The 22,609-nt window shown below is 41.5% G+C and overlaps 1 protein-coding gene across 1 annotated transcript in view; it reads right to left on the bottom strand.

Annotated features, from left to right (window-relative positions):
- The window catches only part of LOC117503844 (CUB and sushi domain-containing protein 1-like), a 2,069,078-nt gene that overhangs the window by 738,556 nt on the left and 1,307,913 nt on the right, over positions 1 to 22,609 (bottom strand). Inside the window, exons 16-18 of the mRNA XM_034163109.1 lie at positions 15,933 to 16,054; positions 15,777 to 15,849; positions 2,393 to 2,531 (exon numbers count right to left, since the gene is read on the bottom strand). Coding sequence (XP_034019000.1) covers positions 2,393 to 2,531; positions 15,777 to 15,849; positions 15,933 to 16,054 — 334 coding nt within the window. The remainder of the gene's footprint in view (positions 1 to 2,392; positions 2,532 to 15,776; positions 15,850 to 15,932; positions 16,055 to 22,609) is intronic.

Below are 22,609 nucleotides of genomic sequence, written 5' to 3'. Positions count from 1 at the left end.
ATTTCTTATTGTTACATGGGAAACAAGGTACCACAAGATTCAGTAGATTCTCACAAATCCAACAAGACCAAGCATTCATTATATGCACACTCTTAAGGCTATGAAATTGGGCTATTAGTAAAAAAAAGTAGAAAAGGGGGTGTTCACAATAATAGTAGTGTGGCATTCAGTCAGTGAGTTCATCAATTTTGTGGAACAAACAGGTGTGAATCAGGTGTCCCCTATTTAAGGATGAAGCCAGCACCTGTTGAACATGCTTTTCTCTTTGAAAGCCTGAGGAAAATGGGACGTTCAAGACATTGTTCAGAAGAACAGCGTAGTTTGATTAAAAAGTTGATTGGAGAGGGGAAAACGTTATAGGCTGTTCATCTACAATGATCTCCAATGCTTTAAAATGGACAAAAAACCAGAGACGCGTGGAAGAAAATGGAAAACCACCATCAAAATGGATAGAAGAATAACCAGAATGGCAAAGTCTCACCCATTAATTAGCTCTAGGATGGTCAAAGACAGTCTGGAGTTACCTGTAAGTGCTGTGACAGTTAGAAGATGCCTGTGTGAAGCTAATTTATTTGCAAGAATCCCCAGCAAAGTCCCTCTGTTAAATAAAAGACATGTGCAGAAGAGGTTACAATTTGCCAAAGAAGACATCAACTGGCCTAAAGAGAAATAGAGGAATATTTTGTGGACTGATGAGAGTAAAATTGTTCTTTTTGGGTCCAAGGGCCGCAGACAGTTTGTGAGACGACCCCCAAACTCTGAATTCAAGCCACAGTTCACAGTGAAGACAGTGAAGCATGGTGATGCAAGCATCATGATATAGGCATGTTTCTCCTACTATGGTGTTGGGCCTATATATCGCATACCAGGTATCATGGATCAGTTTGGATATGTCAAAATACTTGAAGAGGTCATGTTGCCTTATGCTGAAGAGGACATGCCTTTGAAATGGGTGTTTTAACAAGACAATGACCCCAAGCACACTAGTAAATGAGCAAAATCTTGGTTCCAAACCAACAAAATTAATGCCTTGCAGATGTGAAGAAATCATGAAAAACTGTGGTTATACAACTAAATACTAGTTTAGTGATTTACAAGATTGCTAAAAAAGCAGTTTGAACATAATAGTTTTGAGTTTGTAGTGTCAACAGCAGATGCTACTATTATTGTGAACACCCCCTTTTCTACTTTTTTTTTACTAATAGCCCAGTTTCATAGCCTTAAGAGTGCATATCATGAATGCTTGGTCTTGTTGGATTTGTGAGAATCTACTGAATCTACTGGTACCTTGTTTCCCACGTAACAATAAGAAATATACTCAAAACATGGATTAATCTTTTTAGTCACATAGCACTACTATTATTCTGAACACTACTGTATAACTCATTTTGAGAGGTGAGGATGGATTGGTTTTCCGCCTGGATATTTGCTATCCAAGACCTGTGGAGGTTCCTTGATGTGGTGGAAGTGGCAGTGACCTGTGTTAGAGCATGCTCCTTGATCTGATCTGACCTGGAATACCTTTTCTCTCAGTTACATTTAGTAATTATGGTGTTGGCAATTATTAACCCGGTAGGGGTATGCAACATTTTCTTTTAGAGTAGCACAATGAGGATTAAGATGGATGTAACATGCTTAACTAATTAAACATAGATCTGAAAACATATTTAGCGATTTATGCCACAGCCCTGTATATTATCGTGACATTGAGCTCTTCTCATCATTAATTCTACTCTTATCACCTCAAATTATGTTCACCTCTGTTGTTTTTCAAACTCTTCCATTAATGCATGTCCACATCGTCATGCCATTATGACAACACCTGATATCCACCATCTCATGAGCTGACACTATATATTGTACATGACATTTGTCAGATTGTCCATCAGATTGACATGTCAAACATTCCATTCATCCTGTTCTTGTCAAGCTTTTGTTTTTTTTGAGACAGTAAGTTGCCCTCTGCACTGCACAGAGGGCATGGTGGAGAGAGTATTTAATTGCAATGCAAATGCTGAACCCAACACAAATGAATTGCCTCATGTGTGATGAAGACAACTTGGCCTTTACGTCCCTGCTGAAAAAGATAAATTTCAGCTGCAGCAATTTCAGGCTACGCTGCATCTGCTTATGGCTTATTTCCAGAAGAAGTACAAAAAGACAACATTAATCATTCATTGAAGCACTTACCAACTGCATAAGTGCATATGGTTGGTTCCTATGTTAAACCCCTTTTTAAATGTTAGCTTGGTAACTCAATTAATTATCTCAGTATTTATATATAATTATCTAAGATGAGCTAGGTAACTGATTAAAAATATATGAATAACAGGTGTCCAAATGTTGACAGAACTGGCAAATTGTCTTTTTATACTAAAACAACCAACCCTACCTGTCAAAGTGAATCTTCACTGCGTGGTCTGGTTGTGCTTCAATCACCCACTGGCAGCTCAGAGAGTCTTTGTAAAATGATGGCCAACCAGGAGACAGTAGGACTCCAGAAGACGCTGTGAGATGACCTCCACATGGGGCTACAGTGACATCAAGAAACACAGCCAATCCTTAGAAGATTGCCTTGCATCAGTGAAAAGCTGGCTGTCTATCAATTTCCTACTTTTAAACTCTGACAAGACTGAAATGATGGTTCTTGGTCCAGTGAGACATCGACATCAACTTGACCAGCTAACACTTAGCCTAGGCTTGTGTGTCATACATCACACTGACCAAGTGAGGAACCTTGGGGTAATTTTTGATCCTACATTGTCCTTTGACTTCCACATTAGAGATATGACGAGGACTGCTTTCTTCCACCTGCAAAATATTGCAAAGATTTGTCTCATCCTGTCTATCGCTGATGCTGAGGCCCTGATTCAAGCGTTTGTCTCTTCTAGACTGGACTACTGCAATGTTCTATTTTCTGGTTTACCGCAAGACTTTTGACAGGAAGCAGAAAACATTACACCGATTTAGGCTTCCAGTCCGTGTGAGATCAAATTTTATGGTTCTGCTACTAACCTATAAAATTGTTCATGAACTCACACCTCCCTGCTTAGCTGACCTAATGAAACTCTATGTACCGGCCCTGTGTTCTCAGGGTGCAGGACTACTTTGTGTCTCTTGGGTGAATAAAAAGTCTGCGGGTCACAAAGCTTTCTCTTATCGTACCCCTGTTCTGTGGATTCATCTCTCTGCATCAATAAAACAGTCAGATTCTGTAGAGACTTTCAAGTCCAGACTTAAGACACACTTATTTTACCTTTCGTATGGCTAGTATACTGGCATAGTATGTTGTTATGCTTTTTACCCTTTTAAATTCATTTTATTAGGAAACGGAGCAGGCCGCGGCGTCAACTTTATCTAAAGTCTGGGTCTTTTAGTGAAGCTTAAGGCTAGTGGCCGGCAATCCCCTTAGTATCCATCCATCCATCCATCCATTTTCTTCCGCTTTATCCGGAGTCGGGTCGTGGGGACAGCAGCTCAAGCAAAGCCACCCAGACCTCCCGATCCACACACACCTCCCCCAGCTCCTCCGGGGGAACCCCAAGGCGTTCCCAAGCCAGCCGAGAGATGTAGTCCCTCCAGCGTGTCCTGGGTCTTCCCCGGGGCCTCCTCCCAATGGGACGTGCCCGGAACACCTCTCCAGCGAGAAGTCCATGGGGCATCCGGAAAAGATGCCCGAGCCACCTCAACTGACTCCTTTCGATGTGGAGGAGTATACTAAGGGAGTCCCCTTAGTATTTCTTCTGTTTTTGTTGTTGCTTAATGCTGACAAATTATACTGTATTTGTTGTCTTTCCTGATTCTCTTTTTTCTCTCTGTTTGAGGTGCGGTTCCATCCAGAGATGGTAGTGGTGTCTACTTCTGCAACCTTCCCATCCTGTGGACCGGCAAAATTTCATGTATATTCGTTTTGTCAATTGTTCTCTCTATTGTGTTGGTAGCATGGCCCAAGCAGAGGGTCACTGCTTTGAGCCTGGTCTGCTTGAGGTTTCTTCTTCAAATCATCAGAGGGAGATTTTTTTTTTACCACTGTTTCTTGTGTAGTTACTCTGGGTGTTGGTATAGTTAGACCTTACTTGTGTGAAGCGCCTTGAGGCAACTTTGTTGTGATTTGGCACTATATAAATGAAATGACATAAAAAAAATGAGACCATATAATTGGATTTTGTAATATTTTTGTAACTACAGTACGTCACGAGTAAAGTGCTTATACTTCATAAAGTTAGCAAATTAGTCATGCATACTATTACTTTTAGTCTTCCAATGCTTTTTTGAATTTCAGAAATAAACCATGACCATAACAATTAATGTTATGAAAATGGGTTGTATATTTTGTAGTAACCTTAAAGAAAATTATTATCCCATCCCAATTAAGATGTGTATTCAAGAATATGTATATACTGTCTGAAAAAACAAAACAAAACAAAAAAAAAAAACAAGGAATCTCAGCCCACTGCAAACCAGACAGGTATTCGCAAGGAATTTATACATATCATTTTGAGTACCATAATCTCAATTATGCAAATGCATTATAAGAAATTAAAATCCTTAAAATACATGAATTGTTTTTGTATATATATTGATAATATGAGAGCTATATAATTGAAACATTGCATTAATCTTGATTTCGTGTGTTGCCTTCTTCGCTTGACTGACATACTACAACAAATAATAATAACATTATTAATAATAATAATAATAACACTGGCCAACACAACTTTTCTTGCATGGAGTTTTTCAATGGATTTTGGGTAATTTGGGGGCACTGAATCCAAATCTGGTGTTAGTTTTGCCAGTCACATCATGTCTTCTCATATGAAGCATTGAAGCAAAAGCTGCCGTCTCGCACACCTCTTTGGTGCCAAAAACAATATTACAGCTCTTGTTCACATTTGGTGAGGCTGGTTTCAAAACTATGCTATGGAAGCTGCTTTTGTGTGTGATTAGTGTTGTCAAACTCATGACTGAATGAGCAACTTTTGCATAATCCATCAATACGGAGCATGCAGAGTGCAAAAAAATGATGTGATAGAGGAAATCAGAGCCCAGATTCTTATTCAGTGTTATGTGTCGGACACGGTCGGAGCACCGACCCAGCGTTTGACAGGACCCAGCATAAAATAAGCAGAGCACGGTTCAAAAGATAACAGAATTTAATAATCATAATGAGTGCAGTGATAAACAACCAAAAATGTCCGCGGTCTGGTGAGGTGAAAACACGATGCGCTCTCAGCAGTGCAAACGGTCCGGAGCCACAGCAGTTCGGACCCAGGGACCCCACCGACACCCCCCAGGTGGCCGCGACAAACCGAGTCTCAGGAAGTGTGCTGAAGAGCGTGAGACCTCACCCAATCCTCCTTCACAGACTGTGGTGTCAAACCTGGAGCGGTCTCTGCGTCCGTAATGGTGAGATTGTTCTCCTGACGTCGATCTCACACTGCTCACAAGGTCGAGTCTCTGGCAATCACACACTGTGCATTCAAGGTTTAAATGCAGCAATCTCTGATCAAGACAGAATACACCACAGCTGTGAGTCCTGATGACCTGCACATGAAAACAAGCCTCAGGTGTTCAGGGTGAGATTCTAATGCTCAGCCACTCAGTCCTGAATGCATACTACCTGGTGGGAGAAACAGAAAACAAAAACAAAGCCAGCCAAACACCCCAACCCACAACAGTACCCCACCCTCACGGGAAGCCTCCCGGCGACCACACGAACCTGGGTCAGGAAAAACACCCCCCTCCAGGGACCATGGCTGGAATGTTGGCTGGGAGCAAAAAAAAAAACAAAAAAAAAAAACACCTCCTGCAGCTTCAGTCTCAGCTCCGTGTGTTGATGATCCAGCTGGGAAAGCCTGTCTCCAAGAGCCGAGCGTTACTGCGCTCTGAAGACAGCTCCGTCGTCAGCTGCTCAACCTCATGTGAATTTCATCATGCGGTCATTGACCCTCTCAATGTTGAGCTTCTCTTGTAGTTTTTCCTTCAGCTGGATGATACGAGCTTCCAGCCGCCTCTTCTCTGCCAACAGGGAACTCTGTGTTGAGACTATAGATCTCATCCTTTCACTCCCTGAGCCTGTCTGCAGTGGACAGCTCCTCCTGGATGTGTAACATGTCTCCCTTCATGGCTTTAAGCTTCTTATCACTGTCTTAAACATCATTAACTGCTTCATCCCTGAACATTCACAGCTCTTCCAGTCCTCTCATCTGGTCTTTCATTCGGGCCTGCAGTTTCTTCAAGTGCTATAAGACATCAATCAATCAATCAATCAATTTTTTTTATATAGCGCCAAATCACAACAAACAGTTGCCCCAAGGCGCTTTATATTGTAAGGCAAGGCCATACAATAATTATGTAAAACCCCAACGGTCAAAACGACCCCCTGTGAGCAAGCACTTGGCTACAGTGGGAAGGAAAAACTCCCTTTTAACAGGAAGAAACCTCCAGCAGAAACAGGCTCAGGGAGGGGCAGTCTTCTGCTGGGACTGGTTGGGGCTGAGGGAGAGAACCAGGAAAAAGACATGCTGTGGAGGGGAGCAGAGATCGATCACTAATGATTAAATGCAGAGTGGTGCATACAGAGCAAAAAGAGAAAGAAACAGTGCATCATGGGAACCCCCCAGCAGTCTACGTCTATAGCAGCATAACTAAGGGATGGTTCAGGGTCACCTGATCCAGCCCTAACTATAAGCTTTAGCAAAAAGGAAAGTTTTAAGCCTAATCTTAAAAGTAGAGAGGGTGTCTGTCTCCCTGATCTGAATTGGGAGCTGGTTCCACAGGAGAGGAGCCTGAAAGCTGAAGGCTCTGCCTCCCATTCTACTCTTACAAACCCTAGGAACTACAAGTAAGCCTGCAGTCTGAGAGCGAAGCGCTCTATTGGGGTGATATGGTACTACGAGGTCCCTAAGATAAGATGGGACCTGATTATTCAAAACCTTATAAGTAAGAAGAAGAATTTTAAATTCTATTCTAGAATTAACAGGAAGCCAATGAAGAGAGGCCAATATGGGTGAGATATGCTCTCTCCTTCTAGTCCCCGTCAGTACTCTAGCTGCAGCATTTTGAATTAACTGAAGGCTTTTTAGGGAACTTTTAGGACAACCTGATAATAATGAATTACAATAGTCCAGCCTAGAGGAAATAAATGCATGAATTAGTTTTTCAGCATCACTCTGAGACAAGACCTTTCTGATTTTAGAGATATTGCGTAAATGCAAAAAAGCAGTCCTACATATTTGTTTAATATGCGCTTTGAATGACATATCCTGATCAAAAATGACTCCAAGATTTCTCACAGTATTACTAGAGGTCAGGGTAATGCCATCCACAGTAAGGATCTGGTTAGACACCATGTTTCTAAGATTTGTGGGGCCAAGTACAATAACTTCAGTTTTATCTGAGTTTAAAAGCAGGAAATTAGAGGTCATCCATGTCTTTATGTCTGTAAGACAATCCTGCAGTTTAGCTAATTGGTGTGTGTTGTCTGGCTTCATGGATAGATAAAGCTGGGTATCATCTGCGTAACAATGAAAATTTAAGCAATACCGTCTAATAATACTGCCTAAGGGAAGCATATATAAAGTGAATAAAATTGGTCCTAGCACAGAACCTTGTGGAACTCCATAATTAACTTTAGTCTGTGAAGAAGATTCCCCATTTACATGAACAAATTGTAATCTATTAGACAAATATGATTCAAACCACCGCAGCGCAGTGCCTTTAATACCTATGGCATGCTCTAATCTCTGTAATAAAATTTTATGGTCAACAGTATCAAAAGCAGCACTGAGGTCTAACAGAACAAGCACAGAGATGAGTCCACTGTCCGAGGCCATAAGAAGATCATTTGTAACCTTCACTAATGCTGTTTCTGTACTATGATGAATTCTAAAACCTGACTGAAACTCTTCAAATAGACCATTCCTCTGCAGATGATCAGTTAGCTGTTTTACAACTACCCTTTCAAGAATTTTTGAGAGAAAAGGAAGGTTGGAGATTGGCCTATAATTAGCTAAGATAACTGGGTCAAGTGATGGCTTTTTAAGTAATGGTTTAATTACTGCCACCTTAAAAGCCTGTGGTACATAGCCAACTAACAAAGATAGATTGATCATATTTAAGATCGAAGCATTAAATAATGGTAGGGCTTCCTTGAGCAGCCTGGTAGGAATGGGGTCTAATAAACATGTTGATGGTTTGGATGAAGTAACTAATGAAAATAACTCAGACAGAACAATCGGAGAGAAAGAGTCTAACCAAATACCGGCATCACTGAAAGCAGCCAAAGATAACGATACGTCTTTGGGATGGTTATGAGTAATTTTTTCTCTAATAGTTAAAATTTTGTTAGCAAAGAAAGTCATGAACTCATTACTAGTTAAAGTTAATGGAATACTCAGCTCAATAGAGCTCTGACTCTTTGTCAGCCTGGCTACAGTGCTGAAAAGAAACCTGGGGTTGTTCTTATTTTCTTCAATTAGTGATGAGTAGAAAGATGTCCTAGCTTTACGGAGGGCTTTTTTATAGAGCAACAGACTCTTTTTCCAGGCTAAGTGAAGATCTTCTAAATTAGTGAGACGCCATTTCCTCTCCAACTTACGGGTTATCTGCTTTAAGCTACGAGTTTGAGAGTTATACCATGGAGTCAGACACTTCTGATTTAAAGCTCTCTTTTTCAGAGGAGCTACAGCATCCAAAGCTGTCTTCAATGAGGATGTAAAACTATTGACGAGATACTCTATCTCCCTTACAGAGTTTAGGTAGCTACTCTGCACTGTGTTGTTATATGGCATTAGAGAACATAAAGAAGGAATCATATCCTTAAACCTAGTTACAGCGCTTTCTGAAAGACTTCTAGTGTAATGAAACTTATTCCCTACTGCTGGGTAGTCCATCAGAGTAAATGTAAATGTTATTAAAAAATGATCAGACAGAAGGGAGTTTTCAGGGAATACTGTTAAGTCTTCTATTTCCATACCATAAGTCAGAACAAGATCTAAGATATGATTAAAGTGGTGGGTGGACTCATTTACTTTTTGAGCAAAGCCAATAGAGTCTAATAATAGATTAAATGCAGTGTTGAGGCTGTCATTCTCAGCATCTGTGTGGATGTTAAAATCGCCCACTATAATTATCTTATCTGAGCTAAGCACTAAGTCAGACAAAAGGTCTGAAAATTCACAGAGAAACTCACAGTAACGACCAGGTGGACGATAGATAATAACAAATAAAACTGGTTTTTGGGACTTCCAATTTGGATGGACAAGACTAAGAGACAAGCTTTCAAATGAATTAAAGCTCTGTCTGGGTTTTTGATTAATTAATAAGCTGGAATGGAAGATTGCTGCTAATCCACCGCCCCGGCCCGTGCTACGAGCATTCTGACAGTTAGTGTGACTCGGGGGTGTTGACTCATTTAAACTAACATATTCATCCTGCTGTAACCAGGTTTCTGTTAGGCAGAATAAATCAATATGTTGATCAATTATTATATCATTTACCAACAGGGACTTAGAAGAGAGAGACCTAATGTTTAATAGACCACATTTAACTGTTTTAGTCTGTGGTGCAGTTGAAGGTGCTATATTATTTTTTCTTTTTGAATTTTTATGCTTAAATAGATTTTTGCTGGTTATTGGTAGTCTGGGAGCAGGCACCGTCTCTACGGGGATGGGGTAATGAGGGGATGGCAGGGGGAGAGAAGCTGCAGAGAGGTGTGTAAGACTACAACTCTGCTTCCTGGTCCCAACCCTGGATAGTCACGGTTTGGAGGATTTAAGAAAATTAGCCAGATTTCTAGAAATGAGAGCTGCTCCATCCAAAGTGGGATGGATGCCGTCTCTCCTAACAAGACCAGGTTTTCCCCAGAAGCTTTGCCAATTATCTATGAAGCCCACCTCATTTTTTGGACACCACTCAGACAGCCAGCAATTCAAGGAGAACATGCGGCTAAACATGTCACTCCCGGTCCGATTGGGGAGGGGGCCAGAGAAAACTACAGAGTCCGACATTGTTTTTGCAAAGTTACACACCGATTTAATGTTAATTTTAGTGACCTCCGATTGGCGTAACCGGGTGTCATTACTGCCGACGTGAATTACAATCTTACCAAATTTACGCTTAGCCTTAACCAGCAGTTTCAAATTTCCTTCAATGTCGCCTGCTCTGGCCCCCGGAAGACAATTGACTATGGTTGCTGGTGTCGCTAACTTCACATTTCTCAAAACAGAGTCGCCAATAACCAGAGTTTGATCCTCGGCGGGTGTGTCGTCGAGTGGGGAAAAACGGTTAGAGATGTGAACGGGTTGGCGGTGTACACGGGGCTTCTGTTTAGGGCTACGCTTCCTCCTCACAGTCACCCAGTCAGCCTGCTTTCCCGGCTGCTCGGGATCTGCCAGGGGGGAACTAACGGCGGCTAAGCTACCTTGGTCCGCACCGACTACAGGGGCCTGGCTAGCTGTAGAATTTTCCACGGTGCGGAGCCGAGTCTCCAATTCGCCCAGCCTGGCCTCCAAAGCTACGAATAAGCTACACTTATTACAAGTACCATTACTGCTAAAGGAGGCCGAGGAATAACTAAACATTTCACACCCAGAGCAGAAAAGTGCGGGAGAGACAGGAGAAGCCGCCATGCTAAATCGGCTAAGAGCTAGTAGCTACGCTAAGCTAGCGGATTCCTAAAAACACGCAAAGTGAATAATGTGTAAATAATTTAGAGGTGATTCAGCAGAAGGAGTGCTTTAGTTAAGGCACGTAAAGATTACATTGGGAAACAAATCGTAATCTAGATAACTAGATCAATCTAACTGCGCAGATTAAACAGCTAACAGATACAGAAAAACACCGCTGTGCTCCGGAACAGGAAGTGATACAATACCGCAGTGAGAGCCAACCACCAGTTATCGTGATTTTCAGTAGCATCTTCAAGATGGCCTTCAAGCCCTCCCAGATCCGGCTCCCATTTCTTCTTGGCAGAGTGGGCCTGGAAACATTACTTATATACATCCTCCAGCTGAATCTTCATCTCCTCCAGTCGCTGCTCCATGGCACGGTTGGACCTCTTCAGACTATGAACTCTTTCCGAAGTCATCCGTCTCGGTCTTGAGTACTTTATTAAATCGGTCAAGTTCATCTTTCAGGTCTGTAAGAGTCCTTAACTCTCTTGCCAGGGTCAACACTTTTGTCTCCTTCTCCCTGGCCACCGCTTCGGCACGATCATACTCCTCTGCACATAGAGTAGCAATACGTTTCTCTTTGGCCCACATCTGGTCAGACTTCCTTTGCTTCCTCTTCAGATTGGAGACGATCTGCCGAAGGTGGTCCTGGTCCACCATGAGGTCATCTGACTCTTGCTGCAAACGGATTCCTGTCTTATCCAGTTTGTCCATAGGCTGAACTTTTCTACTCCAGCTGCCGCTGAACACCGTCCAAACTTCCATTGGACTCACTTGAGGCCCTCTTCAGCCCCCTCTACTGACAAGGCGTCCTATCCTGCCTTTGTCTTCCTTTCAGCCAGCTGGGTCTAGAGAGTAGAAACTGGCTTCTCCACAGTCTTCTTGCTCTCTTCCTCTTCATTCAGCCTCTCCCGCAAAATATTCCCCTCATCCTCCATCTGCCCTAGGCGGATGGAGAAGGAAGGTGTCCCATGGATTTCCTCTTGGAGCAGCTCCTGAGTATCCTGCAACTGAGACTCCAGTGCAGAGATATCTTTTGTTGAATTTGATGGTCTTGCCTTCTGCTTCAGTTAGCAGACCTGTTAGGGTCTCCACCTCTGACTGCATCTTTGCATTCATTTCTGTCAACTCTTGCTTCTGTCGTTCTCTTTGCTCAATTGTGGCCAGGAGTTCTTGAACCAGTGCATTCAGCCATCTTTCGACTATGTTTTAGAGTCTGCTTGGTCACAAAACAAAAAGAAAAAAAAAAAAAAAACCCAATAACCCCCCCAGGGAACACCACAACCAAACCCCAGGGGTGCAAACTGGGAGAAAAGAAAAAAAAAACACAAACAACCATACCAACACCCCCTCCCCCCCCCCCTCCCCAGAGGACTGTCCCATCAAACCCCAGGAAGAGGAGAAAAGAAAAAACAAACACGACCCAAACTTAAGCTTGCAAATAAAAAATCTAACCCCCCCCCCCCCCCCCGGAAGACATGTAGGGAGCAACACCCCCCAGAGGACATCCCGCCAGCTCCAGGAGTAATAACCACAGCCGAAGTCCCTCTGGGATCCAAAGTCACCCATGGGGGCTCCCAGTGCCTCCTAGAGGACCGTTCCATCAAACCCCAGAAGACACCCCCCCCATGACTAACAACAGACCCAGCCCTGGCCGTCTACGGCTAGATGGTCCCACAGTCATTTCCCCCCCAGAGGACACCACAGTCACACCCTGAGGGTGGAAACTGGGGGAAAAAAAACATACAAACAAACAAAACAACAACCCCAACCCCACCCCCTCAGTGCAGGGGAAACTGGAAGTACGTCCAGTGTCACCAACCATGACTATACCCCAAAAGTCATCCGGGAGGAGTGGAACAGCGGTAATGGCGTACGGCACAAGACGGCACCACCCCTCCGACTTTTAAACCAGCCACCAGCTGCGGGTATATTCCACTGCCCCAAACCTCAGCTACGCCGATGGCATATGGCTCAAAGGCACGCTGAAGCCGGAGGTGGAACAGGGAAGTAACGAAAAACACCCCTACACCCCCCCATCCGGGTGCAGAGGTTACCTGGGAAACGAAATTTTATCTTAAGGAGTCTGATAGAGGAGAGAGAGCGGGTTTATTTTAAGGAGACTCAGACTCCTCAAAATAAAAAATCTCTCTCTCTCTCTGTCAGAGAGAGAGAGAGAGAGAGAGAGAGAGAGAGAGAGAGAGAGAGCACGCGCGAGAGAGCGCTTTTAGGAAACGATGCAACACAGTGAAACAGTCCTCATATATAATTAGTCCAGTATGATAAAGTGAAGCAATGATCTTGTGATACAGTGTTATAGGTGGAGATCACATCGACTAAATATAAACCTTATATGGTCTGACAGTTCAATGGACATAGAACATTGGATTATACATGTACATGTATTTGAGGATATACATGTACATGTATGTTTGTTGACAAGTGTGCCAGGCTGAAAGTGGAGAATGCTGAAAATCAAGTAAGTCTAGTTATGAAAAAATATTTTGGTCACAAAAATACACATGTACAGTAGATGGTCTTAGTAAGGGTTTCCAGTTTGAATTATAGATATGAACACCTGGCATTCATAGTAGTTTTTAATATCATTTTACTGCAATTTACATGTTTTAAAACAGCAAAAATGCTTTGGCTCCGCCCTGGACCCGGACCCTGGCTTATTTTCCTCTGAAAATCAAATTTGCCAATCTCATCCCTGGTAATATGTTTTTTTTTTTTTTACTTATAACTCTTATAGCTTTCTTTTGTAACAGAAAAACTGGATTTGTTTTTTTTTTATATGTGTTTCCACAAACCTCAATACAATAGGTCATACTATATGAGACAAGCAATGAATGATACAGCATGACCAAAGAATGTTGGGGAAGAAAATGTTGTGCTTTATACAAAATTGAAATAACTTTAGAAATTTTAGACTTAACATAATTTATGTGCGTTTTCCAACTTAATTTATCATCAATAAAAATGCCAAGAGATGTAGTTTCAGATACAATTTCAATTTCAACATTGTTCAATGATAAGTTTCTATTCAATTTCCTCAGCTTATTTCCAAATAAAATACACTTTGTCTTACCAAAATTAAGTGACAATTTATTAGAATCAAACAAATATTTAAAATTTAGTAATTCCCTCTCCATCATTTCCAAAAGTTGTCCCAAATTGTCCCCACTACCGAATACAGTCATGTCATCGGCAAACAAAATACAACGACAATGACACAAAACAAAAACAGCAACCGCTCAAGGACTGACCCTTGGGGCACCCCATATGTAATCGTCAATAATTCTGAATTTGTCCCTCCAAAATGGACACACTGATACCTATTACATAAATAAGTAGCTAACCAATCAGGGCTAATCCTCTAATGCATAGTTCTGTAATTTGTCCAATAATAGAGTATGATTTATGGTATCACATGCATTCTGTAATTCAAAGAAAACCCCTACAGTGTATCGCTTCATCTCTATTGCATTTAGAACTTATTCAACAAAATCAATTATAGCCAGATAAGTGGTGGAACTTTTTATAAAAACATACTGCTGTTCACTAAGTATATGATGTTTCGATATAAAATCATTCAGCCTCTTTCCAAATATTTTTTCCAGGATTTTAGAAAACTGTGATAACAAAGAAATCGGCCTAGAGTTTGAAAAGACATGCTTGTCACTAGATTTAAACAAAGGTATCACCTTAACTGTTTTAATTTTAGAAGGGAATTTCCCAGTCATTAGTGAGAATTGCAAATATAACTTAAAGGTTTAATAATACAATGAGTAATTTTTTTTTTTAATCAAAAACATACTAAAGTTATCACAGTCAGTTGATTTTTCCCCTTAAATTTATGAACATTGTTGATTTTTTTTTTCATCTACTTCTCTAATATATATTGAATCCAAAATAATATTAATTAATTTGCTGGTATCCATAGAATGCATTTTACAAGATACAGTTGAATTTGATCAATTCTGACCCACATTAACAAAATAATTATTGAAATGATCTGCAATAACTTTATTGTTTTTTACGGTTTTATCAGAATCTGTATAAAAATAAGATGGATAATCTAACTGTAAATAATGATAATAAAAGATTCATATGATTTGTTGATGTCATCATTATAAATATCACACCAATCCTGCTGCATTAAGGCCCTTCTCAGATTCTCAAGCGTAACTTCAGTTAATTTTCTTTTGAAATATACAGGTTCTTTCTGGTCATATCCATCAACTAAGACCTGGAAAACAGAAAAACCGGCATATGATCGCTGACATCACTAATGAGTATTCCACCTGTCATATTCCTTGCAGTGGTATTTGTCAATATATTATCAATAAGTGTTGATGTGTTCATAGTTATCCTGGTTGGATGTGTGATTACTGGAAAAAATCCCATACAAACACACAGATTATAAATTCAGCTATTTGTAAGTGACCATACAGACTTAAAAAATCCATATTAAAGTCTCCACAGACAAATAAAAGCTTATGTTTCACTGTATTGTACATTTCAGTCAATTTATCCACAAATGTATTTATTTTACATCCTGGAGCTCTGTAAATACAACTTATAATGATATTTTTTGAGATATATATATATATATATATATATATATATTTACATTTAATTTCCACAGTGATGCATTACATGATGTTTTCCAAAAAAAAAAAAAAAAAAGATGTTTGGTATAATTTCAGATTGATGATTTGAAGATGCATAAAGTGCCACCCCTCCACCACGTTTCTGAATCTTGTTTATGGCAAAAAATCATATCCCTCAATCTGCACAACATCAACTATCTCCTCTCTCAACCAAGTTTCACTTGTTGCAATAACTGAAAAATGTTTATTAGACATTCTTAAACAGTCCTGTATTTTTTTTTTATCCTTTTTTTTTTTAGATCTTCTAAAAGGTGAGTGCCTCAGTTTTTTGTTTTTTTTTTCTGTTAAATGTAGTGACTACTTATGCACACAGAAAGCCACAAAGCTGAGAGTGCCGCCTTCACTGCAGACATGGACACATACACTTACAGAGTAACAAAGCAGCACACATATGGTCGGCTATGGTTGGTGTGTGTGTGTGTTTTACCTTCACAACGAGGTACTGCAGCAGACCAAACAACGTTTCCCTCCTGGATGATACACGTGATCTGATCTGACCCCTGGAATTATCATATTAAATATGTTGTTATATAGAGCTAAATATGATTTATTTCTGTGACAACATAGCATTAGCAGTCATTACCTGTGTCCGAATGAAGCCTTGATCACATCGAAATGCCACAGAGCTGCCAAGCTGAAACTGGTCTCCATATCTCTGACCATTGACAGGGACCCCTGGGTCATGACATTCATTCTGACCAAATGCTACAAAGAAATAAAACAAAAGCCAAATAAGATGACACATATTATGTTGCAGGCGTGGCTTTATGTTGCTTCACACATATACGTATAAAAACTAGAAAATAAAAGGTGACGTGCACTTGCTTCTCAATTCCAAGTCTGACAAATATCAAAGATGGAAGAATAGAGAATAATGAGAATAGATGTGGAAGGTGAAGGCCACGGTGGTCCCAGTGGTTATAGGTGCTCTCAGGACTGTGACCCACATATTAGGAGAATGGCTCCAGGGGGCTCTGGATACAACATGTGATGTCTCTGATGACAATAGTGCAGTCTTAGTAACAGCAAAGATCATGTGTAGGACCCTCAAACTTCCATGCCTCTGGCTTGAGAGAGAAACAGACAAACTAACACCACTACCCCAAAAGCAGGATGGTGAGATAATGATTTCATATCAATTCCATGTTATCAGACTAAAAAACAAGGAGAACCCATACATAAAGAAGCTGGCCCCCAGGGACAAAACATTTGGTGAGTATCTCAGACTGCAGAAGAGAGAAGGTGGCAAGGAAGATGAGGAAACATTATTGAAGTTCAAGTCCCAGGTTGATATAAAGAAATCATGCCAATGGCCAGAAAAGCCAGGGCTGAATGAAAGCACAGGTAGCAGTGTGCCCTCCTCCTGTTCCTTAGCACCGTCTGTCTTCAGCTATCCGAGGCATTCTTGTAGCTGCTAATCTGGGGGGGGGGGGCATCTGTGTGTGTGAATATATACAGTAGTGTTCAGAATAATAGTAGTGCTGTGTGACTAAAAAGATTAATCCAGGTTTTGAGTATATTTCCTATTGTTACATGGGAAACAAGGTACCACAAGATTCAGTAGATTCTCACAAATCCAACAAGACCAAGCATTTATCATATGCACACTCTTAAGGCTATGAAATTGGGCTATTAGTATATATATATAAAAAAAAAAGTAGAAAAGGGGGTGAACACAATAATAGTAGTGTAGCATTCAGTCAGTGAGTTTGTCAGTTTTGTGGAACAAACAGCTCTGAATCAGGTGTCCCCTATTTAAGGATGAAGCCAACACCTGTTGAACATGCTTTTCTCTTTGAAAGCCTGAGGAAAATGGGGCGTTCAAGACCTTTTGTATTTGTATGTATTTTCTCAGAAGGCTGGCCTCGTTCAGAGTCTGCCCTAAGTTAGTGCACCTGTTTTATCTGGCTATTGTGTCCAGTGTTGTTTTTTATGCTGCCGTGTGTTGGGGGGGCAGTGCTTTTAAGAACATTCATCGACTGAACCGGCTCATTAAGAGGGCCGGTTCTGTAGTGGGTCTGGGCTTGGACTCTGTGGAGACAGTGGTGGAGCAGAGAACACTCACAAAGACCCATGCCATCCTGTCTAATGAGAGTCACCCGCTGAACTCTGTCTTCTCCATCCAGAGAAGTTCAGTAAGTTTGAGATTTTGGTGACTGAGATGTTCTACAGAGAGACTGAGGAACTCATTTGTTCCGTGTGCCATTAGGCTGCTTAATGAGGCCTCTGCTGGGAGGGGCAGGAGGGAGAATGTGTTTTAGCAGCTAGTTTTTAGTTATTATTTATTTATTTCTGTGGTGGGCTTTGTTCCTTCCATTTTATTGTATCTTTTAATTCTATTTATCCATGGAGCACAGATAATGCACAATTTCCCTTGGGATTAATAAAGTATTTGTCTGTCTGTCTTTTTCAGAAGAACAGCGTAGTTTGATTAAAAAGTTGATTGGAGAGGGGAAAACTTATATGCAGGTGCAAAGAATTATAGGCTGTTCATCTACAATGATCTCCAATGCTTTAAAATGGACAAAAAAACAAAAAAAACAAAACAGAGACACATGGAAGAAAACGGAAAACAACCATCAAAATGGATAGAAGAATAACCAGAATAGCAAAGGCTCACCCATTGATCAGCTCCAGGATGATCAAAGACAGTCTGGAGTTACCTGTAAGTGCTGTGACAGAAGACGCCTGTGTGAAGCTAATTTATTTGCAAGAATCCCCCGCAAAGTGCCTCTGTTAAATAAAAGATGTGCAGAAGAGGTTACAATTTGCCAAAGAACACATCAACTAGCCTAAAGGGAAATGGAGGAATATTTTGTGGACTGATGAGAGTAAAATTGTTCTTTTTGGGTACAAGGGCCGCAGACAGTTTGTGAGACGACCCCCAAACTCTGAATTCGAGCCACAGTTCACAGTGAAGACAGTGAAGCATGGTGGTGCAAGCATCATGATATGGGCATGTTTCTCCTACTATGGTGTTGGGCCTATATATCGCATACCAGGTATCATGGATCAGTTTGGATATGTCAAAATACTTGAAGAGGTCATGTTGCCTTATGCTGAAAAGGACATGCCCTTGAAATGGGTGTTTCAACAAGACAATGACCCCAAGCACATTAGTAAATGAGCAAAAAAAGAAAAAGGGGTGTTCATAATAAAAGCAGATGCTACTGTTACTGTGAACACCCCTTTTTCTTTTTTTACTAATAGCCCAATTTCATAGCCTTAAGAGGGTGCATATCATGAATGCTTGGTCTTGTTGGATTTGTGAGAATCTACTGAATCTACTGGTACCTTGTTTCCCATGTAACAATAAGAAATATACTGAAAACCTGAATTAATCTTTTTAGTCACATACAGTGAGGAAAATAAGTATTTGAACATCCTGCGATTTTCCATGTTCTCCCACTTAGAAATCATGGAGGGGTCTGAAATTTTCATCTTAGGTGCATGTCCACTGTGAGAGACATAATCTAAAAAAAAAAAAAAATCTGGAAATCACAATGTATGATTTTTTAATAATTGATTTGTATGTTACTGCTGTTTCTGTGTAGGCTTTCAGTTGTCCAGGTGGTTTCCATAGTAGAGAAGCTTGAATCTTCGACTGGACTCGGTTGCTTGACGTGAGGACGTTTCGCTTCAAATCGCAGAAGCTTCCTCAGCTAAAATTCTTTCTCTGGTAGTCTGACTTCTGTCTTGACTCTTATAGAGAAGAATAAAACAGAAGCCAATAACAGCTGGAGTTTTTTAACCTAACCAGACCCCTCCTACCGAGAGGCCGACTGCTAGAGGCTAGTGACTAAACAATAGCTCTAATTAGCACCTATTGTGCTCTAGTTAGCACCCTCCTAATGACAGGGCAGCTGTAACTCCTAATGAAGGGACGGAAGCCTCCCCTGATGGCTCCCTTGATGACTCTCCTGATGACGTGAATGACTCATTACCATGAACAAAAGACTGAAACTGCTTTGACCTGAATACCCCATTGTAAACAGGGGACAAAGCGTGTATGAGACCCCCTCCCCAGTTAAGGCTGGGTTTCAACTGTTTTACAAAGAATGCTTCCTTGACACCTCTCTCAAACCATTTCTTCTCTCTGGCTAAGATTTTGACTTCCTTGTCCTCAAGCGTGTGGTTAGTGTCTTTCAGGTGGAGATGAACTGCAGACTGAGGTCCACTGGCATCCTCTCTGTGGTGCTGGTATAGCCTTTTGTGTAAAGGTTGCTTAGTCTCACCTATATAGTGTTCATTACAGTTTTCCTGACATCTGATAGAATAGACTACATTGCTCTGTTTATAACTAGGGATCCTGTCCTTAGGGTGAACTAATTTCTGTCTCAAGGTGTTAACCGGTTTAAAGTAAACTGGGATTTTGTGCTGTCTGAAGATCCTCTGTAGTTTTTCCCCTACTCCTGCTAAATAAGGGAGAGACACTCCTCTTCTTCTTGTCTCCATCTCCTGTCTATCTGGTCTCTTTGTTTTCTGGGACTTCTGCACTTTGTCCAGGGACCATCGTGGGTACCCACATACTGTGAGGGCTTTCCGTACAAGTTGTTGTTCTTTAGCCCTTCCTTCTGCAGTTGTAGGCACCTGTAGGGCTCTGTGTTGAAGAGTCCTGATCACCCCAAGCTTGTGTTCAAGGGGGTGGTTTGAGCCAAAGAGAGGATATTGGTCAGTGTGAGTGGGTTTTCTGTAAACCCCTGTCTGGAGCTGGCTGTTCTCTCCAATTGTAACATCACAGTCCAAGAAGGCTAAATGGTTGTTTCTGGCATCCTCACGTATGAACTTGATATTGGAATCTACCGAGTTGATGTGTTCTGTAAAGTCCTCGACCTCCTGTTGCTTGATTTTAACCCATGTGTCATCAGCATATCTGAACCAGTGACTGGGAGAGATCCCCGTGAAAGACGTCAAAGCTGTCTTCCCCACTCGCTCCATGTACAGATTGGCCACAATGGGGGATACCGGAGACCCCATTGCACAACCATGGACAGACCTGCACATGGCTGGGATGGACTACAGGACAACAGACAAGCAGCTTGGTAGAAGACAACAACTGTTATGATTATTTATTAGAAAGTGGAAGAAACACAAGATGAGTGTCATTCTCCCTCGGTCTGGGATTCCATGCAAGATCTCACTTTGTGGGGTAAGGATGATGCTGAGAAAACTCAGAACTACACAGGAGGACCTGGTCAATAACCTGAAAAGAGCTGGGACCACAGTCACAAAGATTACATTAGTAACACATGATGCTGTCATGGTTTAAAATCCTGCAAGGCAGCAAGGTCCTTCTGCTCAAGCCAGCACATGTCCAGGCCCGTTTGAAGTCCACCAGTGACCATCTGGATGATCCAGAGGAGGCATGGGAGAAGGTCATGTGGTCAGATGAGACCAGAATAGAGCTTTTTGGAATCAACTCCACTTACCATGTTTAGAGGATGAGAACAACCCCAAGAAAACCATCCCAATTGTGAAGCATGGGGTTGGAAACATCATACTTTGGGGGTGCTCTTCTGCAAAGGGGACAGGACGACTGCACCGTATTGAAGGGAGGATGGATGGGGTCATGTATTGTGATATTTTGGCAAACAACCTCCTTCCCTCAGTAAGAGTATTGAAGATGGGTCATGGCTGGGTCTTCCAGCATGACAATGACCCCAAACACACAGCCAGGGCAACTAAGGAGGGGTTCCGTAAGAAACATTTCAAGGTCCTGGAGTGGCCTGGCCAGTCTCCAGACCTGAACTCAATAGAAAATCTTTGGAGGGAGCTGAAACTCCAAACCTGAAAGATTTGGAGACGATCTGTATGGAGGAGTGGACCAAAATCCCTGCTGCAGGGTGTGAAAACCTGGTGAAAAACTACAGGAAACATTTGACCTCTGTAATTGCAAACAAAGGCTACTGTACCAAATATTAACAGTGATTTTCACAGGTGTTCAAATACTTATTTGCAGCAGTAACATACAAATAAATTATTGAAAAATCATACATTGTAATTTCCGGATATTTTTTTTAGATTATGTCTCTCACAGTGGACATGCACCTAAGATGAAAATTTCAGACCCCTCCATGATTTCTAAGTGGGAGAACTTGCAAAATCGCAGGGTGTTCAAATACTTGTTTTCCTCACTGTAACACTACTATTATTCTGAACACTACTCTCTCTCTCTCTCTCTATATATATATATATATATATACACTGATGATTCCAATTTCCTTCATTTTTCTTGAGTTCAGAACATCGCTGAATTATGATCACTGAAGGTGACATCTCCATGGAAATCAAAGTATCTTTATCGTGCTTAATTCATATGATCTGCCTTCCAGAGATTAACCTGATTCCCACTGGAGCACATGGACATGTCTCAGATTGATTAGCTACTGACAGAGAAGACAGCCATGTAGAGACAGAAAAGGAGAGCAAGAGATGAAACCACAGGTGCATTTTGCAAAACTTAAAGCATGCACACATTTTATACACAGGTACATATGCACTTGTAGCTCAATTGGGAAGGAGACATGAAAAAAGTGTCAAGTGCCCTATCTCATGCCTCAGTGATGCTTCTAATGCATCTATTTTCTTTCTATGAAAATAGTGTCAAGAACATTGTATTTCTCTTTCAGGCTTGAAATCTTACGCGTAGCCAAGGGTGGGCCTGGATGGGCCTGGGCCCGCCCACTTGTCAGCCAGGCCCGTCCCATCCAATGAGAAGGCTGAGTCGACATTCGACAGTCACCTGTTGTTGCCTCATTGTATTCCTATGATATGGTATTGCATTAGCACTGAGTGACAATTAATACATTTTGTCAAAAAAATCTGATTCATCTTCTGTGATTTTTATTAATTCATTTTCAGAGTACAGTGGTCCCTCGCTATAATGCAGTTCACCTTTCGCGGCCTCGAAGTTTTTTAGTGCAATTTTGCATGCTTTTTTTTTTAACGGCGCATTGTGTTCTGTGTCCTTATCAGGCGGGCCGTTCGTGGCACCGGTCGGCATCACCGCGATTGCTCTCACTGCCTCCGATGCGCTTTCTGCGGGCTCGGTAAATGCAGCAGCGGGCCACTTCCTCCTGTCTGCTGTGCGGAATTGCGCCAAATCTGGCAACAGGTCCAGAGATACACTCGCTGTTTTGATGCGGATGTTGACCACAGCTGCAGAGCTCCGTGGCCACCGAGAGAGGACTTGGATTCTTTGCGGGTCCCACATCCGTACCTCCGGAGGCAGTGAGCGAAGGGAGAGTTCTGCGTGTGTCT

The sequence above is a fragment of the Thalassophryne amazonica genome, chromosome 2 (assembly GCF_902500255.1).
Source record: "Thalassophryne amazonica chromosome 2, fThaAma1.1, whole genome shotgun sequence".
Classification (NCBI taxonomy): domain Eukaryota; kingdom Metazoa; phylum Chordata; class Actinopteri; order Batrachoidiformes; family Batrachoididae; genus Thalassophryne; species Thalassophryne amazonica.
The sequence above is the reverse complement of the archived record's forward strand: the minus strand, read 5'-3'. Positions and strand labels throughout refer to the sequence as shown.